The following is a 27439-nucleotide window of genomic DNA, read 5'->3' on the forward strand; positions in this document are numbered from 1 at the left end:
AAGCAGTTCTAAGTTCTAGGTGACTGATGACGTCAGGTTTTAAGTCCCATAGTGCTGAGAGCCATTTGAGCATAAGCAGACGGAACGGAACGAAATTTGTTCCCGTTGGGGAGAAGCAGTGCTGCCTAACTTTCCCGGAATCTATGAACATCCAAGACTCATTTATAATGAAATTATGGCTAAGAGTTGACATAACTAACTCGGTATCATTACCAAAACTTTGGAGAATAATTCAGAAGGAAAACACTTTTTATCGCAAAGGACATGTTTATATCATTTTAATCATGAAGCTAATAGTTCAGCCTGTTGCTTTGACAAATTTAAATCAAGAACACGGGAGTTGAGATCTCTTTTAAACAAGAGGCGTAGGTCATTTGATTCATAATGGCCTTGAGATATTATTTTCGGGTGCATATCTCCTTCGCTGAATCTTGCACTTTCCTCACTGTATTCGTCTTCGCTCATTGTCACATTCTCAGGAGGCAATGGTGCAGCAGTTATTCACGATGGGCTACAAGCCTAACAGCGGACGACAAATTTAGGATATTGCATGGTTTTCCTTTTTCCGCGGTGATTCCATTTAGTTTTGTTAGACGAAAATAGTAGTTCATTATGTGATCCCTTGGATCCCTCATAATCAGGGGAATTGCGGAGGACACGTACACTATGTGATCAAAAGTATCCGGACAAATGGCTGAAAATGACATACACGGCGAGCCCTCCATCGGTAATGCTGGAATTTTATATGGTGTAGGCCCACCCTTAGCCTCGATGAAAACTTCCTTTCTCGCAGGCATACGTTCGACCAGATGCTGGAAGGTTTCTTGGGGAATGGCAGACCATTCTTTACGCAGTGCTGCATTGAGGAGAGGTATCGATGTCGGTCGGTGAGGCGTGGCGCGAAGTCGGCGTTCCAAAGCATCCCAGAAATGTTCTATAGCATTCTGGTCAGGACACTGTCCAGGTCAGTGCATCACAGGGATGTTATTGTCGTGAAACCACTCAGCCACCGGACGTGCATTATGAACAGGTGCTCGATCGTGTTGAAAGATGCAATCACCATCTCCGAATTGCTCTTCAACAGTGGGAAGCAGGAAGATGCTTAAAACATCAATGTAGGCCTGTGTTGTAATACCTCCACGCAGTACATCATGGGGTCCTAGTCCCTTCCATGAAAAACACGACCACACCATAACGCCACCGCCTCCGAAATTTACTGTTCGCTCTATACGTGCTGGCAGATGACGTTCACCGGGCATTCGCCATACCCACACCCTGCCATCGGATCGCCACATTGTGGACTGTGATTCGTCACTCCATACAACGTTTTTCCACTGTTCAATCGTCCAATGTTTACGCTCCTTACACCAAACGAGGCGTCGTTTGACATTTACCGGCGTGATGTATGGCTTATGAGCAGCCGTTCGCATGAAATCCAAGTTTTCTCACCTCCCGCCTAACTGTCATAGTACTTGCAGTGGATCCAGATGCAGTTTGGAATTCCTGTGTGATGGTCTGGATAGATGTCTGCCTATTAAACATTACGACCCTATTCTACATTCGGCGGTCTCTGACAGTCAACAGACGAGGTCGGCCTGTATGCTTTTGTGCTGTACGTGTCCCTTCACGTATCCATTTTACTATCACATCGAAAACAGTGGACCCAGGGCTGTTTAGGAGTGTGGAAATCTCGCGTACAGGCGTGTGACGCAAGTGACACCCAATCACCTGACCACGTTCGAAGTCCTTGAGTTCCGCGGAGCGCTGCATTCTGCTCTCACGATGTCTAATGACTACTGAGGTCGCTGATATGGAGCACATGGCAATTGGTGTCAGCAAAATGCACCTAATATGAAAAACGTAGATTTTTCGGGATGTCCGGATACTTTGGGTCACATAGTGTAAATCGATGTGCATATTCTGAAAACCACTCTGAACTTCGTGTCAAAGCGTACTTAGCATCTTATGGATCTTGTCTTCCACTCACGTAGGGAGTGCGGGAAGAGCCACTGCTCGTCTGTCTCTGTGCATACTATGCTGATTTTATCTTCACGGTCCTCTACGGGAGTGGTAAGTAAGGGATACACAGTTCCTTTTGAGTTTTTCACGTAATACTTGCTTCTGAAATTTTTTAAGTTGTCTTTTCAGGATAATTTGAGTTTATTATCAAGAGTCTGCTAATTAACGGATAAGTTTCTTTTCACTAGCCTATTAGGAGTGCAGTACATGATGAACAGAATATGTGAATTTCCATATCTCGTCCTGGTCACAGTCTCTCTCCTGAAAGAAATGTCACAGCACTTCTCTACAATGTCATTAAGTTTTCATTTTTATGATTTCAGACTTAATACTCCACATATATGATAAAAAAATTGATACAATGTAGAAAACACAAACTTTTACGTACTTACGGCAATATTCGCAATAACTGTCAGAAGTCTCAGTGGTGAGGTATAGCAACACGAGTACAGTATGATTATACATGTTCAAGCATGATTCACCGGTATTTGTGTGACAAACCACCTTCAATTTCAACAGAGGGATTGCTGAACTGAAGGTCAGGTGCAGCAACTCCTTGTAAATATTTCGATTATTTTTCGACAGTTAAATCTACAAAAAAAAGAAAAAAATGTGCTGTGAATTAGCTGTTCGCGACAGTATGGAATTCCGCCCGATTTAGCTGTTGGATCTGGTACAGCTGATGAGTCTTACCGGAGCAGGGGCCCGCATATTTTCTTAGTCTGACGAATGCAGCGCCACGCTAAAATGAGACGCGGCCTTATGAGACAGTGGGTATGGAGTCGCGGCCGAGTAAAGGAAGTGAGGACTACACGTAGCGAACGTCGGCAGCAGCATGGGCAATGGCGGGTGAGACTTTCCATGGTGCTGGACAACGAATGGCGTGCTAACCAGTCTGTTCATATCCCAGTTTTACCAGCCTACGGAGTTGGCCAGTGATAGCAGGCACATGTATGTGGAGGACAGGGTGGCCGCTTTCGTCATAAGATGGAGCCACAGTGTAGACCCTGTATCAAGAAAGCCAGCAAGAAGTCAACACATCTGCCAAGTTCCTAAGAGGGCAGATCCAGGGAATGTAGCATGGTCAGGATACAGATTTTGTGAGCTGCGGTGGGTGTCTTTCTATGACTGTTAAAGAAAATGTACCGACAGTGATCAGTTCAAATCTTTGTACAGCAGAAACTATGTCTTCCTGCATAAATTTGGATTCCGAAAGAGATCACAGTGCCACTGCGCAAAGGCCACTGTAGGGTATAGTGAACTAAGGCTGAGAACTGATGTTTTATTGTTTGTTGTGTTCAGTGAATTTTTTTTTCATCTCTCCTTACTGCTAGCCTCCACTGACATGCAGTTTTTATTTATCGTGGCTGAGATGATCACCTGGTAGCCTTTGTTGGCGTGATCCATTTTTATATCCTGTTCTCTTTAAAATGATTTATACTGTTAGTTAGAATGTTAACCTTTGGTCGGTTTTTTAATTTTTTTTAAATTCTGATGCTTCTGCAGGACCTTATGTTCCCTTCCACACTGAACGCTGACGGCATTCTCAAATCTTATTTTCAGCACGATGGAGCCCCTCCACCCTATGGCATTGGTGTCCGTGAATGGTTGGAGGAACAACTGCCACGAAAGTGGATTCGTCGCCGTTGTCCCGTGGACTGGCCGCCTATGGGGACATCTTACGCAGATAGTGTAGGCTGAGAGCAACCGTGGTTTGAGACATCTGGAGGAACGCACACAACACGCCTGTGACCAAATTGCAGGAGACACTCTCCTCCGTGTGTAGTCAGAGTGGTTACGGCGAGTACAGTTGTGCGTTGCACGGAGTGGACAACACGTAGAACATGTGTTGTTGCAGTCGGTATGAAGGTAATTTTCCAAATCTGGACAATAATAACCCCTAAACTATACAAGATAGACAAAAACAAGTTACACCACTAAATCCCAGAGCTCAAGCGAGTGTAATTTGATGTGTCATACACTCCCATTCCCATTTAAAAAAAAAAAAAAAGACTTGAATCCAAAATATCGGATTTCACATCAAACCTATGTTCCCATATCACATTTCTATTTCCACTTTAATCTTCCAACTTATGAAGGTGTCCATGGAGTTGGTGACTCGCCCTGTATTTCATTCTGGGCCAAGAATTAATTATTGCCTATTTTTCTTGTCATGCTTTTACTGTTGTTTATTACTGGTGGTGATTTGTTCATGCTCCTTCTACATTAAGGTTAAAAAATTTCAAAGGCGCAGGTTATTTTACGGAGTCTTCTATTTCATGGGGTATAAGTTAGGCATTTTGATAATCTGAGCGTTGAACCCCTTACTTATGTAACCCTGTGTATATCGTCGGAGTAATTGAGTCAGACTAATAAACATATTTATTAATTGGTAAGAATTCGCGCCCTCTCACCTCCCAGCCACTTTCCACGCCCTCTGTCTCCTGCGCACATATTTAGGTACAGAACACTAACTAGTATACAGTGCTTTCAAGGATTTCAATAGATAGAACAGAGGGTGTCATAACACACCAACAGGCAAGAACGGATTTATTTTTCGAATTCAGCAACCGCGACTTAACAAAGACACTGATCACTTACAAACATGTTATCCACCAGTAAAACCACCCGTTGCAGATACCGGTAGAAAGCAGAACGGTATCTCTCTTGAGACATCCTTAATATATTCGCTTATATCTATCACCAGAGCCCTGACATTTATAAAGTTAATGTTCTAAAGCTGTGTAATAGAGATACTGTCCTTTTACCTTTCGTGACAACTATTGAAATGACAGAATGTAGACAGGGAAAAATACTCACACAGTTTCGGTGCTCTGTCGGATGTTGCTATCATGGGGATCCCTGTTCAGAAGCAGCTCAGGAAAGGCGTTCTTCAAAGAAAAGTAGGCGTCCAGCGCCTTCTTTGTACGTTCTATCTTGCACTTGTAGATTATGTGCAGGCGCTCCAGTCGGTCGTCATCTGCGTGAAGGTGGAAAGCATGATGTCAGTAGAGATAGAACTCTGACCAGAAGCAATACGACTAGAGAGTATTTTGAGTTTTACCATCATTCGTCTTTACTCTCAGGCCAACAACCTCACGAACAAAGTAAGGGCACATAGATGATCAGACCGATTGTGTGATTGGATTGAAGAGTTTCTAGATAACAGAACGCAGCATGTCATTCTCAATGGAGAGAAGTCTTCCGAAGTAAGAGTGACTTCAGGTGTGACGCATGGGAGTGTCGTAGGACCGTTGCTGTCAACAATATACACTCCTGGAAATGGAAAAAAGAACACATTGACACCGGTGTGTCAGACCCACCATACTTGCTCCGGACACTGCGAGAGGGCTGTACAAGCAATGATCACACGCACGGCACAGCGGACACACCAGGAACCGCGGTGTTGGCCGTCGAATGGCGCTAGCTGCGCAGCATTTGTGCACCGCCGCCGTCAGTGTCAGCCAGTTTGCCGTGGCATACGGAGCTCCATCGCAGTCTTTAACACTGGTAGCATGCCGCGACAGCGTGGACGTGAACCGTATGTGCAGTTGACGGACTTTGAGCGAGGGCGTATAGTGGGCATGCGGGAGGCCGGGTGGACGTACCGCCGAATTGCTCAACACGTGGGGCGTGAGGTCTCCACAGTACATCGATGTTGTCGCCAGTGGTCGGCGGAAGGTGCACGTGCCCGTCGACCTGGAACCGGACCGCAGCGACGCACGGATGCACGCCAAGACCGTAGGATCCTACGCAGTGCCGTAGGGGACCGCACCGCCACTTCCCAGCAAATTAGGGACACTGTTGCTCCTGGGGTATCGGCGAGGACCATTCGCAACCGTCTCCATGAAGCTGGGCTACGGTCCCGCACACCGTTAGGCCGTCTTCCGCTCACGCCCCAACATCGTGCAGCCCGCCTCCAGTGGTGTCGCGACAGGCGTGAATGGAGGGACGAATGGAGACGTGTCGTCTTCAGCGATGAGAGTCGCTTCTGCCTTGGTGCCAATGATGGTCGTATGCGTGTTTGGCGCCGTGCAGGTGAGCGCCACAATCAGGACTGCATACGACCGAGGCACACAGGGCCAACACCCGGCATCATGGTGTGGGGAGCGATCTCCTACACTGGCCGTACACCACTGGTGATCGTCGAGGGGACACTGAATAGTGCACGGTACATCCAAACCGTCATCGAACCCATCGTTCTACCATTCCTAGACCGGCAAGGGAACTTGCTGTTCCAACAGGACAATGCACGTCCGCATGTATCTCGTGCCACCCAACGTGCTCTAGAAGGTGTAAGTCAACTACCCTGGCCAGCAAGATCTCCGGATCTGTCCCCCATTGAGCATGTTTGGGACTGGATGAAGCGTCGTCTCACGCGGTCTGCACGTCCAGCACGAACGCTGGTCCAACTGAGGCGCCAGGTGGAAATGGCATGGCAAGCCGTTCCACAGGACTACATCCAGCATCTCTACGATCGTCTCCATGGGAGAATAGCAGCCTGCATTGCTGCGAAAGGTGGATATACACTGTACTAGTGCCGACATTGTGCATGCCCTGTAGCCTGTGTCTATGTGCCTGTGGTTCTGTCAGTGTGATCATGTGATGTATCTGACCCCAGGAATGTGTCAATAAAGTTTCCCCTTCCTGGGACAATGAATTCACGGTGTTCTTATTTCAATTTCCAGGAGTGTATATAAATGATCTTTTGGATAACATCGGACTTTCACTGATGCTAGCTGGCCGAAGTGGCCGAGTGGTTCTAGGAGCTTCAGTATGGAACCGCGTGACCATTACTGTCGCAAGTTCGAATCCTGCCTTGGGCATGGATGTGTGTGACGTCCTTAGGTTATTTAGGTTTAAGTAGTTCTAAGTTCTAGGGGACTGATGACCTCAGAAGTTAAGTCCGATAGTGCTCAGAGCCATTTTCACTGAGGCTATTTGCGGATGATGCTGTAGTATATCGAGAGGTTGTAACAATGGAAAATTGTACTGAAATGCAGGAGGATCTGCAACGAATTGACGCTTGGTGCAGGGAATGGCACATGAATCTCAATGTAGACAAATGTAATGTGCTGCAAATACATAGGAAGAAATGTCCTTTATCCTTTAGCTACAATATAGCAGATCAGCAACTGGAAGCAGTTAGTTCCATGAAATATCTCGGAGTAGGCATTAGCTGTGATTTAAAATGGAATGACCATATAAAATTAATCGCCGGTAAAGCAGATGCCAGACAGATTCATTGGAAGAATCCTAAGGAAATGTAGTCCGAAAACAAAGGAAGTAGGTTACAGTACACTTGTTCGCCCACTGCTTGAATACTGTTCACCGGTGTAGGATCCGTACCCGGTAGGGCTGATAGAAGAGATAGATAAGATCCAACGGAGAGCAGCGCGCTTCGTTACAGGATCATTTAGTAATCGTGAAAGCGTTACGGAGATGATAGAGAAACTCCAGTGGAAGACTCTGCAAGAGAGACGCTCAGTAGCTCGGTACGAGCTTTTGTTGAAGTTTCGAGAACATACCTTCACCGAGGAGTCAAGCAGTATATTGCTCCCTCCTACGTATATCTCGCGAAGAGACCATGAGGTTAAGATCAGAGAGATTAGGGCCCACACGGAGGCATACCGACAAACTTTGTTTCCACGAACGATACGAGACTGGAATAGAAGGGAAAACCGACACTCAAGGTACCCTCCGCCACACACCGTCAGGTAGCTTGCGGAGTGTGGATGTAGATGTAGATGTAGATCAAGTTTAACCCAATCCATTCAAGGTCTTCGTGATGAGGAATCGTCCAACATAACATAAATATAGAAAACTGCAACCAGTCACTGTTTTTAAGTAGATATTTATTTCATTAACCGGTTTTCGAACTTTTTCAGGCTTTTCTTCAGATGGTGCACAGCAGGTTACAAGACTGTTTTAAAGCACAACTCTTGGGGCTGGCTCTCTAACGAGGAGATGGAAAATGCTTCAATGTATCGCCATGTATACTGTTTATATGGCGATTAAGATCCGAAAATGAGATCTGTATTTACTGCGGCTCTATGGGCTGCTTGGTTGTCAAAACCCCCGAATCAGCTTCCACTGTAATGGACAGCTGGTATCACATTACTCACATATATACCGTAGTTACGAAACTTTGGCAGCGTCCAGTACGTGTAGTACAACCTGCGCTCGTTACAAAGGACTTCATACGAAAATATAACGTAATTTACGCAGAGACGTTATATGTTTCTGTTTTCATCTAATAAGATCAATGTGAGGGGAAATATTTTAATCAAAACTGTCATTAACATCAATGCCCAAAAATAGAATAAATCATTAAAAAACTAAAAGAACAAACTTCAGCTGATCTGGTGTCTTATTTCTATTCTTACATTAACATACTCTGAAGAACCAAAGAAACTGAAACACCTGCATTTTATCGTGTATGACATCCGCGAGCACCCAGAAATGCCGCAACACGACGTGGCATGGACACGACTATGTCTGAACTACTGCTGGAGGGAAGTGACTCTATGAATCCTGTAGGACTGTCCACAAACCCGTAAGAATACGAAGGGGTGGAGGACAGTACGTTGCAAGACATCCCAAATATCCTCCATAATGTTAATGTCGGAGGAATTTGATGGCCAGTTGAATTGTGTGCCTGGAGCCATTCTGTAGCAATTCCGATCGTGTTGGGGTGTCACATTGTCCTGCTGGAATTTCCCATGTCCGTCGGAATACGCAATGGGCATGACTGGATGCAGGTGATCAGACGGGATGCTTATGTTCGTGTCACCTGTCATGGTCTCATCGTCTGTATCAGCGGTCCCACATCACTCCAACTGCAAACGCCCCACACCATTATCAAGCCTCTGCCAGCTTGAACAGTACCCTGGTGACGTGCGGGGTCCATGGGTATTGAGGCAGTCTCCGTACCCGTACACGTCCATCCGCTCGATATAATTTGAAACGAGACTCGTCCGATCAGACAACATATTCCCAGTCATCAACAGTCCAATGTCGGCGTTGACGGGACCTTGTGTCGTGCAGTCATCAACGGTATATGACTGGGCCTTCGGCTCCGAAAGCCCGTATCGATGGTGTTTCGTTGAATGATTCGCACGCTGACACTTGTTAATGGCCCAGCATTGAATTCAGCTGCAATCTGCGGAAGAGTAGCTGTTGTGTCACGTTGAACCATTCTCTTCAGCCATCTTGGCCCTATTCTTCCAGGATCTTTTTCCGGCCCCAGTGATGTCGGAGATTTGTTGCTTTACCGGAATCCTGATATTCACCGTACACTCTTGAAATTGTCGTACGGGAAAATTCCACTTAGTCGCTAACCCGGAGGTGCTGTGTCCCATCGCTCGTGCGGGGTTTGTAACACGATCAAGCTCACTTAAATCTTGATAATCTGCCATTATAGCAGCAGTAAACGACCGCACCGTATTCTGCCTGTTTACATATCTCTGTATTTGAATGGGCATTCCTATACCAGTTTCTTTGGCCTTCAGTGTATAATACAGTTAATGTGTGGACAAATACTTCAATCAAAGCTGGCGGTAACACGAATGCTCAAATATAAAATAAAATAAAATAAAATGAAGTTATACTATTTGTAGAGAACTGCAGCTGTTTGTACTTAAACTTGAAAGACAACAGTAGAAAATCTGCTGACTTATGTCTGTTCTTACATTAACATTATATCTAGAATATCAGTAAAAGCACATTCTTTTTATAGCAGCTAAAGGTAATACGTATACAGGTACTTATTTATTTTTAGTAGAGTGCTGGGACATTTAGACATACAGTACAGGATGTATTCTATGGTAGGATATTTAAAGTTATTTACGTTGAGACTGTACGGAAAAGGGAGATGAAAGTCTAGTAGTTAGTATGTAAAGAGAGGGAGAGAGGCGGGGAGATTTGGGTGTGTGGGCCAGAGGGGGGGGGGGGGGGGGAGGGTAGTTGGTTGACTAATTAGCTGTTTTAAACTATTAAGTCTTCAAAATTCTGAAGGAAAAATTTGTTTCTTAAGCCTGCTGTTCATAGAGTAGGTAGCCAGATGCTGTGTGTTGATCAATATTTCAGTTTCTGCAAGAATGTCAAGTGTCGTGCCTTTTTTGGCTATATGAAATATTTGGAGGTTCCTTCCTATGCTGTTTATAGAGTAACTGTTTTGGGCAGGATGTGTGACAAGGCTAGATTCTATACACTACTGGCCATTAAAAGTGTCACACCAAGAAGAAACGACCTTCGACCCTGAACTTGACCAACACCCGATGATTTAATCACATGCACTCTGCCTCCTCCATCCCCAAGCCTTTCCTGTCCCCTGTCACAAACCGATACCGAGCGAGGTGGCGCAGTGTTTAGCACACTAGACTTGTACTCGGGAGGACGAAGGTTCAAATTCACGTCCAGTCTTCAAGATTTAGGTTTTCCGTGATTTCCATAAATCGCTCCAGGCAAGTGCAGGGATGGTTCCTTTAAACAGACATGTCCAATTTCCTTTCCTATCCTTAATACACTACTGTCCATTAAACTCGCTACACCTAGAAGAAATAAAGATGGTAAACGGGTATTCATTGGACAAATATATTGTCCTAGAACTGACATGTGATTAAATTTTCACGCAATATTATACTAGAACTGACATGTGATTAAATTTTCACGCAATTTAGGTGCATAGAGCCTGAGAAATCAGTACCCAGAACAACCACCTCTGGCCGTAATAACGGCCTTGATACTCCTGGGCATTGAGTCAAACAGAGCTTGGAAGGCGTGTACGGGTACAGCTGCCCATGCAGCTTCAACACGATACCACAGTTGATCAAGAGTAGTGAATGGCGTATTGTGACGAGCACATTGCTCTGTTACCTTTGACCAGACGTTTTCAACTGGTGAGAGATCTGGAGAATGAGTTGGCCAGTGGAGATCTCGAACATTTTCTGTATCCAGAAAGGCCAGTACAGGATCTGCAACATGCGGTCGTGCATTATCCTGCTGAAATGTAGGGTTTCGCAGTGATCGATTGAAGGGTAGAGCCACGGGTCGTAACACATCTGAAATGTAACGACTACTGTTCCGTCAATGCCAACAAGACGTGACCGAGACTGTAAACAATGACACCCCATACCATCACGCCGGGTGATACGCCAGTATGACGATGACGAATACACGCTTCCCATGTGCGTTCACCGCGATGTCGCCAAACATGGATGCGTCCATCATGAAGTTGTAAACAGAACGTGGATTCATCCGGAAAAACGACGTTTTGCCATTCGTGCACCTAGGTTCGTCGTTGAGTACACCATCGCAGGCGCTCCTGTCTGGGATGCAGCGTCAAGGGTAACCGCAGGCATCGTCTCCGAGCTGATAGTCCATGGTGCTTTAAACGTCGTCGAACTGTTCGTTCAGATGGTTGTTGTCTTGCAAACGTCCCCATATGTTGACTCAAGGATCGAGACGTGGCTGCACGATCCGTTACAGCCATGCACATAAAAAAAAAAAAAAAGATGTCTGCCATCTCCATTGCTAGTGATACGAGGCCGTTGGAATCCAGCACGGCTTTCCGTATTACCCTCCTGTCCTCACCGATTCCATATTCTTTAAGAGTCATTGGATCACGACAAACGCGAGCAGCAATGTCGCGATACGATAAACCGCAATCGCGATAGGCTACAATCCGACCTTTATCAAAGTCGGAAACGAGATGGTAATCATTTCTCCTCCTTTACACGACGTATCACAACAGCGTTTCACCAGGCAACGTCAGTCAACTGCTGTTTTTATATGAGAAATCGGTTGGAAACTTTCCTCATGTCAGCACGTTGTAGGTGTCGCCACCGGCGCCAACCTTGTGTGAATGCTCTGAAAAGCTAATCATTTGCACATCACAGCATCTTCTTCCTGTTGGTTAAATTTCGCGTCTGTAGCACGTCATCTTCGTGGTGTAGCAATTTTAATGGCCAGTAGTGTACTAAGCTTGTTTTTATAGTAAAATTTTAGACTGATTCCTGAATTTATTTTAAATAAACAGTCACAGTTCTTCAACATCGGTAATGGGTAAGGTTACTCATTATCATCCATTTATGTGACCATAGCCCGCTGCCACGTAATTACTGAGATAAAACCTCAACAGAAATTAAAACATTAACATAATATGCAATTTAAGAACAAGTCCCAAAGCTATATGAAATCGTAGTGCAGAACAGTTACATCTGTTTGCAACCACACTGAGATTAATTTGTACAGAATTACAATATCATAAAACGGAATGGATCATTATCTCCAGTGATACATCTCTAGAATAATGATTACTACGAATATGTAGGAATGTAATGTGAAGCATTTGAAAGAATTTGTAGAAGAATTTCGTATGGAAAAAAATTAGCTCTTAATGCCCTTCTGCATACATTTTCTTTGCTAACTGGTTTTTAGGTGATATCAGCTTATTGTCGTTACGGTTAGAGGTAGGTGAGCAACCTTGAGAAATATATATTATATTACAGATACAAGGCCAGATCTACCAAATACGGGCTTTCTCAGTAGACAAAGGACGAAGACACGAGTAATTTGGAAGCGCCGAAAATCAGCGAGTACCAACGTATGTCACATTGTAACTCGTGCCCTTACACGGGAAAGTTTGGCAATCTCGCTATTACCACCACATAGAAAAAAGTTGCTATGAAAAGACTGCCACCCCCCTGCCGTCATTAATCAGTTGATCGGTCTTCAATCCCTTCACTTCAAACTAAGCAACAGAGATTGGTATCATTTGGGCTAGTATATCTCCTTCGTAGTGTAAATTTTCTCGTATCTCATCATGAATATTGTCCGGTTAAGGTTATGTAATAAAGTGTATGACCCACTTTCGCGGCAGTCTTCGAGGGTCTCATAAACGAAAGTCTCATGACTTTTAAATATCATGGATGATAATGCGTAAAAAATAAACACTCTGTATAAAATGAATTTAAAAATAGATTCGTAGGAGAAAATGAATAAAACCGATTAGGTTTTGAAATTGCGAAATACGTACAAAGTAGACAGATAGATCGGTAGCGAATATCATAAACGGGAGAGGAGCCGTGTAAGATCACGCACGGTGTTCAGTACATCTATGGTGGCCTAAGCAGAAGACACGGAAGCTTTTGCGTTAGCATAGAACACATACTTATGGGGAACTACAGGTAACAACTTTGTCTGACTGTCTCGTGAACGCAGTGCCGCCGTTTCCTACAAAAGTCGGGTAACGTTACTTGCATAAACCTTAGAACTGTAAATCAGTTGCTGTAAAGCTATTATTGTTGAACACAGTATGACGCGTAAGGCTTTTGTGTTTCTATACACGTGAAATCTGGCAATAGAACTTAAATTTCCACGCATTAATGTCAGATATTAGACCATCATGATTCTGATAATATTAGCGTGTGAAACCCTTAAACGAATATGGAAAATTACGTTTAGAAGGTTCAAATGGCTCTGAGCACTATGGGACTCAACTGCTGAGGTCATTAGTCCCCTAGAACTTAGAACTAGTTAAACCTAACTAACCTAAGGACATCACAAACATCCATGCCCGAGGCAGGATTCGAACCTGCGACCGTAGCGGTCTTGCGGTTCCAGACTGCAGCGCCTTTAACCGCACGGCCACTTCGGCCGGCACGTTTAGAAGGGATGAAGAGATGGAAAGAATATAAGGTCTTCCGATATCATAGAGAAAACCTATGGACTGAAGTTAACATTATTAAGAAACGCAAGAAATTTGTGTACTACGTGTCCACATTGAGCAAAGAACACTAACTTCGAAAGGAACAAAGAACATTGAGTCATCTAGACGCGAGAGGTCGCTCAAAAACTATTTGGAAACCGGTAACAAAATACATCTAACTGTACAAAATGTCTTCAATGAGCAAGCTGATGAAATGTAATGAGGAAAATCAAAAAGCCTGAAGTGTTGACTAGTGGGAGCAACCTCAGATTAAACAATAAAACAAAGAATATATGTCAGTGTTGGATAAAATAAGACAAACTTATTGAACGAATGCCTTCCAAGTATCCTTAGGAATAATAAATACTACAGAAAAACAATTACCAATAGGCAGTTCACTAGCACGACAGTACTATTGGAGAGATTCGTACGAGAAACGTAGATGTAGAAACAAGAATACAGTAAATTACTCGTCTAAACAACAGTAATAGCAGTAATACTCTATGTCCTATACGTGAAGGGGTATGTGGACAACAGCCCTGCACATATTTTCGTACAGCATTCCTAAATCCGGTATAAGCAGGAAGAACTCACAATACAAACCGGTCAGGTACAGCGAAGGGCATCAGGATTATGGACCAGTCCGCTGAGTTTACGTAGGTGAACATCAATACTGAAATTTTCAAGCACCGAAATGAGCTGCTTCAGGATCACATTACGTAACCACGAACTCGATGTGACATGATATTTCCCTAGTGCTGTGAATTAAATTTCTTAATTGGATCGACAGACGATACATAATCATTACTTATTTCAAGTAAAGCAGCGTTAGACACGACACACAGAATTTAAATTTCTACACATTTATGTCTGCAGAAAGTCAGACAGAAGCTCTATCTTCGTCACACAGTTAATAAATATGAGAAAGGACTGAGAAGCGAATGCGTGCTTGCTATTTAGATTGGTTTGATGCGGTCCGCCAAGAATTCTTCTCCTGTGCCAGTCTCTTCATCTCAAAGTAGCACTTGCAGCCTTCGTCCTAAATTATTTGCTAGATGTGTTCTAATCTCTTTCTTTCTCGAGAGTTTTTTACCCTCTACAGATCCCTTTATAGCCATGAAAGTTATTCCTTGATATCTTAGCCGATTTCCATCATCCTGTCCATTATGCGTGTCAGTGTTTTCCATATATTCCTTTCCTCTCCGAATCTGCGCAGAGCATCCTCATTCCTTGTCTTATCAGTCCACCTAATTGTCAACATTCGTCTGTCTCAAAGGCTTCGTTTTTCTTCTTTACCGATTTTCCCGTAGTCCATGATTCACTACCATACAATGCTATACTCCAAACGTACATTCTCAGAAATTTCTTCCTGAAACAAAGGCCTATGACCGATACTAGAAGACATTTCTACGCCAAGAATTCCGTTTCTGCCATTGCTAGTCTGCTTTTGATGTCCTCTTTCCCCATGATGCGTTATTTTACTGCCTAGGTAGCAGAATTCCTTAGCTTCCTCCACACCGTGACCATCGGTCCTGATGTTAAGTTTATCGATGTTCTCATTTCTGCTGCTTCTCATTGCTTTTGTCATTTTTTTTATATACTCTCAGTCCATATTCTGTACTCATGAGAATGTTCATCCCATTGAACCCATTCTGTAATTCTTCCTCACTTTCACTGCGGATAGCAATGTCATTCGCCAATCTTATTATTGATATCTTCTCACCTGGAAACTCCACAATGCCAATTATCTTTTATTTCCATCATCGCTTCTTCAGTGTATAGACTGAACGGTAGGGGCGAAAGACTATATCCGTGTGTAACACCCTTTTTAGTCCGAGCACTCCGCCGGCCCGTGTGGGCATGCGGTTCTATGCGCTTCAGTCTGGAACCGCGTGACCGCTACGGTCGCAGGTTCGAATCCTGCCTCCGGCATGGATGTGTGTGATGTCCTTAGGTTAGTTAGGTTTAAGTAGTTCTAAGTTCTAGGGGACTGATGACCACAGATGTTAAGTCCCATAGTGCTCCGAGCCATTTGAACCATTTGAACCAGTCCGAGCACTCCGTTTTGGTCTTCCACTCCTATTGTTCTCTCTTTGCTTTTGTACGTGTTGTACATTACCCGTCTCTCCGTGTTCCTCACAATTTGGAATATCTTGAACTGCTTGAAATTGTCGAACGCTTTTGCCACTTCGACGAATGCTAAGAACGTGTTTTGATTTACGTTTAGTCTCGCTTCCATTATCAGCCGCAACTTCAGAACTGTCTGTTTCGAGCCTTTGCTTTTCCTAAGGTGAAACTGATCGTCATCTAACGTATCCTCAATTTTCTTTTCCATTCTTCTGCGTATTACTACTGTACCCAGCATGGATGCATGAGCTGTTAAGCGATAATTCTCGTAGTTGTCAGCTCTTGCTGTTTTCCGAATTGTGTGGATCATATTTTTCCGAAAGTCAGATGATATATAGTCAGACTCATACATTGGATGCACCACCATAAACATTAGATTTTTGTCATTAGCCTCAATGATTTTAGATATTCTGATGGAGTGGTATAAATCTTCTTTGCCTTATTTCACCTTAAGTTCTCCAAGGCTCTCTTAAATCCTGATTCTAATAACGAATCCCCTACCATTTCCAAGTAGACTCATGTTTCTTCTTCTGTCACATCAGACAAGTCTTCCCCTTACAAAGACTTTTAATGTACTCTTTCTAACTATCCTCTCTCTCCGCTGCACTTAACAGTGTGATTCCCATTTCACTCTTAATGTAACCATCGTTGCTTTTAATTTCACAGAAGGTTATTTTGACTTTTTTATATGTTCAGTCAGTCCTTCCGATTGTCATTTGTTCAATATGTTCACATTTTTCACGCAGCCATTTCATTTTAGCTTTCATACACTTTTTGTTGATTTCATTCCTAAGCGACTTATATTTCTGTTTTCCTGAATTTCCCCGAACTTTTTTGTACTTTCTTCTTTCATCGATGAACTGAAATATTTCTTCTGCTACCCGTTATATCTTCTCAGCTACCTTCTTTGTGCCTATGTTTTTGTTTCTAACATCTGTGATCGCCCTTTTTAGAGATGTCCATTCCTGCGCAACTGAAATTTCTACTGATCTATTCCTTATCGCGGTATCTGTAGCCGCAGAGAATCTAAATCATATCTCTTCATTCATTACCACTTACGTATCCAACTTATTTGTGCACTGATTCTTCCTGATTAGTCTCTTATAAACTTCAGAATACTGTTCGTCACTACCAAATTGTGATCCGAATCTGTACCTGCTCCTGGGCACCACTTATAATCCAGTATTTTATTTCGGATTATCTGCCTGACCGTGAGGTGATGAAACTAACTGAAGTCTCTCCTTATCTCCCGAGCTTTTACAAGTGTAGCTCCTTCTCTGGCGATTCTTGAACAAAGTATTCGCTATTAAAGCTGAAAATTATTGCAGAACCCAATTAGTCTTCCTCATTTATCATTCATAGTACCAAGCCCATATTGTCATGCGACCTTTCTTCTACCCTCTCCCTCCCCCCCCCCCCCCCAACAGAATTCTATTTCCCCATGACTCTTAGTTTTTCATCTCCCTTTACGTACTTAACTACTCGTTCAGTATCCTCATACACTTTATCTATATCTTCATCTTCATTTTGTTTGCTTTCCATTCTGATGACAACTTGATCACTGAACCGTTGACAGTAATACACTCTCTGCCCCACCGTCCTATTCATATCGAATCCTACTCCCGTTGTACGATTCTATGCTGCTGATGACATTACCTCGTATTCATCTGACCAGAAATCCTTGTCTTCTTTCCATTTCAGTTGACTGACTAGCATTATACAGGGTGTTACAAAAAGGTACGGCCAAACTCTCAGGAAACATTCCTCACACAAAAAGAAAGAAAATATGTTATGTGGACAAATTAAGCGTTTCCGGACACATGTCCACATAACATCTTTTCTTTATTTGTGTGTGAGGAATGTGTCCTGAAAGTTTGGCCGTACCTTTTTGTAACACCCTGTATATAGAGTGAACCTTAACATTTCTCCCTTAAGTTTTTCTAGCTTCCCAAACACGTTCAAACTTCTAACATTTCACACCCCATCTCTTAGAACGTTATCCTTTCGTTGGTTGCTCACACTTTTTCTCATGGTCACCTTCGCCTTGCCTCTCTGGTCCCGGAGATCCAAATGGGGGTCTATTCCGAATATTTCTGCCAATAGAGAAATCATCATGACACTTTTTCAACAACAGGCCACATGTCCTATTGTTACACATTAATTGTCTTTAATGCAATGGTTTCCGTTGCCTTCTGGATCCTGATGCCGTTGATAATTGGTGATTCTTCCGCGTTCAGGGGCAGTTTTCAACCAGAAGGCAAGAGAGTGCCCTGACCCCCTGACCGCTCCTCCGCTCTCTTTGACAAGGGCCTTGGCAGACTGAGGGTGCCTTCTTACTCCAGAGATCTTCGGCCGCCATTGCTGGTGATTTATATTGAAAACATCAACGGTGGTGGGGTTCTAACCCGGGCCAGTTATGTTTCGATTAATAGTCGAAGACGCTACACCTACACCACGGGCCGTATTGCTTACTTTTGATCTCGCGAAAAAAATATGTCAATGAAAAATAACTACTTTTCTCCTGAATTCATGATAAGTGGCCAGTTTCAGGCAAGGAAATTCAAAATGTATGGAGAATCACTTCATAATATTTATTGTGATAACAATACTTACGTAACTATGCACCGACTGCGAATTCACACCTCGGCAGTGAGAAGATTATCACACACAAAATTCATTCATCGCTTGGATGTGTTTTACAATATTTATATAAAGGGTGATTACAATTTAAGTTGAACTTTCAAAGCGCTGTAGAAATAACACCACTGGTCAGAGTGACATCAAATTGCAACGGAATATTTTCAGAGAAGGGAGAAAACGTATGGCGGAAGAAAAAAGTAGTGTGAAAATTGATCAGTAGATGGCGCTGTATGGGTCAGAATAGGTAAATGAAAACACCTGTCATGAGCAGGAACCACTGAAGTTGGCGTAAACACGCCAGGTACACGGCTTTTCCTCCTTTCGCATCTGCGACGTTCGCCGTGACTGTCTCAATGCAGGATTGAACTCTGTCTGAGACACGTTCAATGATGTGTCTGCATGTCAGCCCATTTTTCCTCCGTAAAACCGGAAGAGGCACAGTGATGTTGAGCGCTGGGGTGTGGACCGAAATTGACGTCATAGCTCACCCTAAACGATGATACCAGTGGTTTCTGTATGGGAGCAGGCATTTCGTCTTTTAACAGAGCCATACCAAAAGTATCTGGACGTGTATTAGCAGACATTATTAGTATGTGGTGTGGTCACTGTTCACCTGTGTGTGTATAAAATCAAAATAAAATCAACAGTACTTGGCAACCCTCAAAGCAGTATCGAAAATTGGATAATTGGATATCTCGATAAGTGGACTCGCCACTACAAAAGGTGGTGGGGAATATTTTGCTGTCAGTAGAGAAGCAGTAACAGCAGAATGGTCAGGTGATCTCAATGAGTTCTGAGGTGGACTAGACACTGACAGTCATCTGAGTAACAAATCCATCAGGGACATTTCAAAATTTTCAGGCCCCATCTGCACTCTCAAAAATTGTAGATACTAGCATACAGGGGCCACCTGTTCCTGAATGTTGTAAATTTGTACCCTAAGTCCTTCCTTTCGAAAACTTGACTGCAACTGATTACATCTGCAGTCCAAGAGCATGGTCAAATACCTTTGACCACATTCTTGGACTGCAGGTGTGCTTGGATGCAGTCAAGTTTTCGAAAGGAAGGACCTGGGGTACAAATTTACGACATTCAGGAACAGGTGGCCCCTGTATGCTAGTATCGATAATTTCTGAGAGCTGCAGATGGGGCCTGAAAATGACATACTGAATTGCCGAAACTGGTAACGAAAACAAAATAAAATAACTTCTCAGTTCGCACTGCTGTCTGGCGAATTCCGTTGTTAAATAAAAGAGCGGTGCACTGTAAGAAGAGGGTAGATGTTATGGATTTCCAGCAGACACAATTCTGCTGCGGTACGGCTAACAGGTGCACCACAGTGTGGGAGTGGAGCGGCCCATCAACTGGGAACTTTATCCATAACTGAAGCACGCAGGTCAGTACGATTCTTGTAGGCTAAAAGTACAAACTACGCATAGATTCACAGCAAAATTCGGGTGATACACGCACAAAGTGCAACCTTGCGTCCAGCAGCAGTGAAATTCTGTCAACAACTTGGCCCCAGGCCTCACAGACGTGGCCGATGCTGGACTGGTTGGAAGGCCATAGAGATCGACCACAAACCACAGAGCTCAGGCAATCAGGTAAGAATATATGGAAGCAAAGATGTTTTTCAACGATGACAATGTTCTTCACACAGCGGTTCTGGACTGGCACTGTGACGGTTCTCCACTTGTCGTACAGGGCAGACCCTAGAAGTTATTGTGATTTCTTATTGTTGGTGCTCTGCTTTTTCACGAAACTGTCAGACATCCAATCTCCTTACGATTTGTTTCTGATTATAAGTACATTTTTCTAGCTGCAGAGACTTTGCAAGAATAATCCATCACAATACATACAGGGTGGTCCATTGATAGTGACCGGACCATATATCTCACGAAATAGGCATCAAACGAAGAAACTACAAATAACGAAACTCGTTTAACTTCAAGGGGGAAAACAGATGGCGCTGTGGTTGGCCCGCAAGATGGCGCTACCAGAGGTCAAACGGACATCAAATGGGTTTTTTAAAATGGGAACTCCCATATTTTATTACATATTCGTGTAGTATGTAATTTTAGTTGGACGACTGGTTTCGCTTTGTGATAGACCGCGCTGTAATAGTCACAAACGTGTAAGTACGTGGTATCACGTAATATACCGCCAGTGCGGACGGTATTTGCTTCGTGATACAATATCCATGTTAAAATGGACCGTTTATTAATTGCAGAAAGCGTCGATATCGTGTTGCTGTATATTGTGATCAAAATGACCAACGGGCGTGTGCTATGTATGCTGCTCGGTATCCTGGACGATATCATCCAAGTGTCCGGACCGTTCGCCGGATAGTTACTTTATTTAAGGAAACAGGAAGTGTTCATGCACATGTGAAACGTCCATCACGACCTGCAATAAATGATGATGCCCAAGTAGGTGTTTTCGCTGCTGTCGCGGCTAATCCGCACATCAGTAGCAGACAAATTGCGAGAGAAACGGGAATCTCATAATCGTCGGTGTTGAGAATGCTACACCAACATCGATTGCACACGTACCATATTTCTATGCACCAGGAATTGCATGGCGACGACTTTGAACGTCGTGTACAGTTCTGCCACTGGCTACAAGAGAAATTACGGGACGGTGCTAGATTTTTTGCACGCGTTCTATTTAGCGACGAAGCGTCGTTCACCAACAGCGATAACGTAAACCGGCACAATATGTATTATTGGGCAACGGAAATTCAACGATGGCTGAGACAAGTGGAATGTAGGCGACCTTGGCGGGTTATTATATGATGCGGCACTATGGGAGGAAAGATAATTGGCGCCCATTTTATTGATGGCAATCTAAATGGTGCAATGTATGCTGTTTTCCAACGTAATGTTCTACCGATGTTACTACAAGATGTTTCACTGCATGACAGAATGGCGACGTACTTCCAACATGAGGGATGTCCGGCACATAGCTCGCATGCGGTTGAAGCGGTACTGAATAGCATATTTCATGACAGGTGGATTAGTCATCGTAGCACGGGCCACACGTTCACCGGATCCGAAGTCCCCGGATTTCTTTCTGTGGGGAACGTTGAAGGATATTTGCTATCGTGATCCACCAACAACGCCTCACAACCTGCTTCTGTGCATTGTCAATGCATGTGCGAACATTACGGAAGGCGAAGTACTCGCTGTTGATAGGAATGTCGTTACACGTATTGCCAAATGCACTGAGGTTGACGGAAATCATTTTGTATTAATATGGTATTTACAGGTAATCACGCTGTAACAGCATGCGTTCTCAGAAATGATAAGATCACAAAGGTGCATGTATCACATTGGAACAACCGAAATAAAATGTTCAGACGTACCTATGTTCTGTATTTTAAGTTAAAAACCTACCTGTTACCAACTGTTCGTCTAAAATTGTGAGCCTTATGTTTGTGACTATTACAGCACCATCTATCACAAAGCGAAAAAAGTGGTCCAGCTTAAACATTCGTATTTCTTTACGTACTACACGGCAATAAAAATGGAGGTTCCTATTTAAAAAAAGCATTGATATCCATTTGACCAATGGCAGTGCCATCTAGCGGGCCATGTGGTTTCCCCCTTCAAGCTAGACAAGTTTCGTCCTTTGTAGTTTTTTCGTTAAACGCTTATTTTGTGAGACATTTGGCCCGGTCATGATCAATGGACCGTGTGTGTGTGTGTGTGTGTGTGTGTGTGTGTGTGTGTGTGTGTTACTCTGAAGCGTAGTACATCATTTACCGCAGGAAATATGAGAACTTCACACGACATTATTTTTGCTACTTGAACACGTAATCTTATACCGATGTTGGGCATTAAAAAGCAAAGAAGGCCAATGAAACTTATACACATCGAAACATTTTGCCATAGAAGTGCACAAAGAAAAAAATTTTCTGTGTACTTAGTCGTTAAGAGTGGTATAACAGAAGTAGATGCTTTCATATTCGTAACTCTGATTGTACCTTCTCCACCACACATCAAAATCTCCAGTATGTGAACATCAAAAATTGAAGTTCTACCAAATTCTGTCATATGTACCGATCTGGTGCCTTGATAGAAATAATACGGGAACTAACAACGTTTCGTGAAATCGCATTCTGGAGACGTTCTTGCTTACATGATTCATTTGCAGTTAACGCATGCACACCAGACCTCTACAATACGACGACTGTTAGGTCGATAATGTTGTCAGCAGTGGAAATCAAAATGTCGTAGTGATGAAGTATGTGAATACCATTGTATACTGGCGTCGTTACTTCACTTAGTTTCTTGTAACAGCAACATTGTAGTCGTCTGCCACCAGAAATTTGAAGTGAGACCTAATATTTAATTTCTCCATTCTGAATGTCTACGCCTTCTGGCTCCCCGTATTAGACGGAAACTACACACATAAAAAAATTTTTTTTATCACCCCGGCTCCCAGAACTCCTGAAGATCCCTTTGACTGTTCAGAGATGTCACTAAAGCCTCCCAAAGATGTAAACAACGATGTTGAGCGTCGCCTATTAGACGGAGGGGGTCCGACCCCTGATCAGATCCTGTCATTTCAGCATGAAGGAGGTACACGGCTCGTGTCGTCTGTAGTTCAACCATGCCTAGACGGTCCATACCGCCGTTCGATCGCGTCCGGATTCTTACTTTGTGCCAGGAAGGGCTCTCTACAAGAGAAGCGTCCAAAGCGATGTTGTTCGGACATACTTATATTAGGCTATGCCTAGAAGAAGAACGCCAACGGATCTCACAGACAGAAGCAGAACTAGACAGACTCAGTTTTGTCGCAGAGAAAGTAAGAGGAATGTGAAGATTCGTAGTGATAATGCACCTGTTTTATTGAACGATGTATTTCATTGTGCACTGAAGGCAACTTCACATAATTTTGACAGTGACAATTGCCATTTGTTGGATTTACAATGCAGATTTTGTAATGCAAAACATTTAGTATCAGAGGATACTGTACGTGATACAACGGCATTCACGTTGTTGCGTTGTCATAAGGGAAAATTTAATTTGTCTGCGTTAACATAAAATTTATTTTTCAACGTGTGCTATTAAGGACACATTCAAACGACCCAAGAATTGAACATAAATCAAAGAATTATTTCAATAACATAAAAAATATTTCATTTATATAAAAATGACAGACGAAAGAAAGAAGATTTCGTGAAATCGCATTCTAGAGACGTACGCGTTTACATTGTTTATTTACAGTAAACACGCACAGCGGGCATCTACCATACCACAATTGCTGGATTGTTGCTGTTGGCAGCAACGGGAAGCAAAACACAGTAACGAAGCTATCGGGGCAACATAGACAGTACATAACGTTGTTTTTGACATTGTCTGAGAGTAAACGGAACTAACGTTCTACTTATGAAAATTGAAGTAAGCTCCTAAGTTTCAGTTTCTTCATTTTCAATGGCTACGACTTTCCTTATTGTGTTTTAGGCTATGCCTCGAAGAAGAACACTAACGGGTCGGACTGAAAGACGAAGAGCTAGAGAGAACATGAGCAATGTGGACGCTGATGATGCTTAATCTACTGTTGTTTTGTGAGACTGTGTTCGGCTAAGAAGGAAGAATCTGCAGACGAATAAATTCCAGTTAATTATATAACATAATGGACTTGCGTTACTTTATAAACACACTTAGTCGAATTTCGACTATAGGCGATACTACTTCATCTGAATCAGTATTTGCACGCGGCATCTCAAACTGAAATGAAGGAAGCAAGCGTATTTGTGTCTATGGCAACGTGTGCGTGTGCGTGTGCGTACCTCTACAGTTGCGTCCACCTGTGCGGTAGCAGAGTGGAATAGACTGGTACTTTCCCGACGCTGCTGCATTGCGATCTGTCGCGGTTATTCAATGCCCTCACCAGCTGCTTTGACCCTGAGGTCTCCAAAACGAGTCTGGTCTGTGGCGAAAGGTTACCGCTTCAGCTTTTGAAGTAGAAGCCGTCAGACAACGTGTACACCACATGCTTCAAGGCAACATTTTCTGCCGGTGTGTGAAATTCCGGTCACGATTTCGAACAGGGGAAAGGAGCTGCTCACGTGACTGGTTGCGCCGCTTTTTTTTTTTTTCAACATACGTCACCGAGAATAGTTTGAAGATAACGAGTTTCTGCATGAATTCAGATTAGCTTTAGTGTTTGAACGCGATATACGTCTCATGATTTTCCACTGTTTCAATGTATCGTGAGATTTCAGAAAAACAGGTACTTCTCTGCATGGTAGTAGATTAACGACTACTTCCATAATTCAAGACATAGATTTAGAAGCTAGGCTTGAAATTTGCAAAACTTTTCGATGAAAAATTGTCGACTCTTACGTACGTCTTTATTATATTATGTGACGTGAAGAATAGCTATGAAGACATTGTAAATCGTTATAAAATAAAGGAGGCAAAAGCTGAATAAAGTTCAACAGTCACAGGTTGTGGAGACTATGAAAGTAATAAAGTAGTAAAAGTTTGAGTAGCTTTGAGAAGTGAAGGTAGCAGATGTAAAATTATGCAGAGGGGCAAGAAGCAGATGAAATTTCTTGGATAAAACATTGGGTGTTGAATTTTTATAGATGGAAGGAGATAAGGAAGGACAAAGAAGTCTAGTGGTACCAAATATAGGGCATAATTTAATAAACGAATGTTTAAGTATGTATGTTTGAAGCGCTGTTTTGTACGGAAGTAAATAGTTGACTATGGGAAAACGGGCAAAAATAGGAACCAGATCATTTGAGATCTGAGGGTACAGAAGGATGGTTAAAATTATCTGGGCTACTAACACAAGAAATAAGACTCCCCACAGATCTAGTGCATAAATATATGGAAAGCAATGAGAAGAAGAGGGACATAGTGACAGAATATATTTTGAGACCATGCTGAATAAGAAGGATCGCTGCGACAGTTTAAAATTTTTATTAAAGACACAACTGGTTTCTCAAACTGTATTTGCCTCATCAAGTGTTTATAGTCAGTCCGTAAAACCCATCTGTCTTAACACTTTCATCAGGGTATCTAAAATTTCTAGCTCGCGAATGTGCGAGCGTTGATAGACAAAAAGGAATAGGAAATAGTGAGTTTAATACTCCCCAGGCTGCCTACATTGAAGGGTTCGCAATGGCCTTTGCCCTAATATTTTTATATTTGGACGTTCCCACATCTGCGAGTCAGAAATTTTGAATGGCTTGATGGGAATCTCAGTAAATTAGCTTACTATGCCTACTTTCATTCACTGCTTTCGTATGGCATCATATTCTGGGGTAATTCATCGTTGAGTAGAAAAGTATTTATTGCTCAAAAACGTGTAATCAGAATAACTGCTGGAGCCCACCCACGGTCATCCTGAAGACATCTATTTAAGGATCTAGGAATCATCACGGTAACCTCACAGTATATATGTTCACTTATGAAATTTGTTGTTAATAATCCAACCAAGTTCAAAAGTAATAGCAGTGTGCTTAGCTATAACACCAGGAGAAAGGATGATCTTCACTATGCCGGGTTAAATCTGACTTTGGCACGGAAAGGGGTAAATTATGCTGTCATAAAAGTCATTGGTCACCTACCAAACAGCATAAAAAACCTGACAGACAGCCAACTAACATTTAAAAATAAATTAAAAGAATTTCTAGATGACAACTCCTACTACTCATTGGCTGAATTTTTAGATATAAATTAAGGGAAAAAACAACAACTTAAACATTAGAGTCATGCAGTATTGTATGTAAAGTAATATCTTGTACAGACATCTTTTATTAACCTGAAACGTTCCACATCATTACGAAGTGTCGTATTCATGATCTATTGCACATCTATTAATCTAATCTGATCTAATGTTGGGTAATGTGCTTCTAGCAGCTTTTAAATAGATAGCTTTCATGTATTGATTATAAACGCCTGATGATGCAAACATTTTGCGAAACCGGTAGTGTCTTTGAATACGTATTTTAAATAGTCGCAGCGGTCCTCCTTATTCAACACCGACTATTTTCGACCGTGAACGTTCCACATACATAGTGCTATGTTCATATGTTGAGGCATCAGGTAATAACTCCCACTGTACTATTATAGGTTGTGGAGGGTTAATTTTTGCAGGGGAAGACAGTGTTTGGAGTACGTAGAACCCAAATAATAGAGGACGTTGGGTGTTAGTGGTACTCTCAGAAGAACATTTTGACATAGAAGAGAAAATCGTGGCAGGACGCATCTAAACAGTCAGAGTTCTGTGTGTGTGTGTGTGTGTGTGTGTGTGTGTGTGTGTGTGTGTGTGTGTGTGTGCACGTGATAAGTCTTCTGACTGATGTGATGCGGCCCGCCACGAATTCTTCTCCTATATGTGCAAACCACGTCCTTAGTTATTTGCTGGACGTGTTCTGATCTCTGTTTTCCTCTATAATTTCTACCTCTGCAGCCCCCTCCGGTAGCATGAACGTTATTCCCCGATGTCTTAACACATGTCCTGTCATCCCGTCCCTTCGTCTTGTCAGTGTTTCCCATATGTTTCTTTCCTCGCCTCCTCATTCCTTATCTTATCGGTCTACCTAATTTTCAACATTCTTCTGTAGCACCACATTTAGATGCATCGATTCTCTTCTGATTCAGTTTTTCCGCAGTCCATGTTTTTCTGTAATACAATACTGTGCTCCAAACGTGCGTTCTAAGAAAAATCTCCCTCCACTGAAGGCCTATGTTTGATACTAGTAGGCTTCTGTTGGCCAGGAATGCTCTTTTTGCACTGCTAGTCTGCTTTTAATGTCCTCGTTGCTCCGCCGAACGTAGGTTGTCGTGCATCCTAGGGAGAAGGATTCCTTAACTTCATCCACTTCGTGATCCTAATTCTGATGTTCTCGCTATTGACGTATCTGGTACTGCACAATTTCGGGTTTCTTTGCTCACGGTCCATATTCTGTACTCAATAGAT

The 27439-nt window shown here is 42.9% G+C and overlaps 1 protein-coding gene across 1 annotated transcript in view; it reads right to left on the reverse strand.

The window, feature by feature from the left end:
* Positions 1–27439, reverse strand: part of LOC126482126 (clavesin-2-like) — an 89227-nt gene that overhangs the window by 56580 nt on the left and 5208 nt on the right. Inside the window, exon 2 of the mRNA XM_050106102.1 lies at positions 4840–4999. Coding sequence (XP_049962059.1) covers positions 4840–4999 — 160 coding nt within the window. The remainder of the gene's footprint in view (positions 1–4839; positions 5000–27439) is intronic.

This window comes from Schistocerca serialis, chromosome 5 (genome assembly GCF_023864345.2).
Source record: "Schistocerca serialis cubense isolate TAMUIC-IGC-003099 chromosome 5, iqSchSeri2.2, whole genome shotgun sequence".
In the NCBI taxonomy this organism is placed as follows: domain Eukaryota; kingdom Metazoa; phylum Arthropoda; class Insecta; order Orthoptera; family Acrididae; genus Schistocerca; species Schistocerca serialis.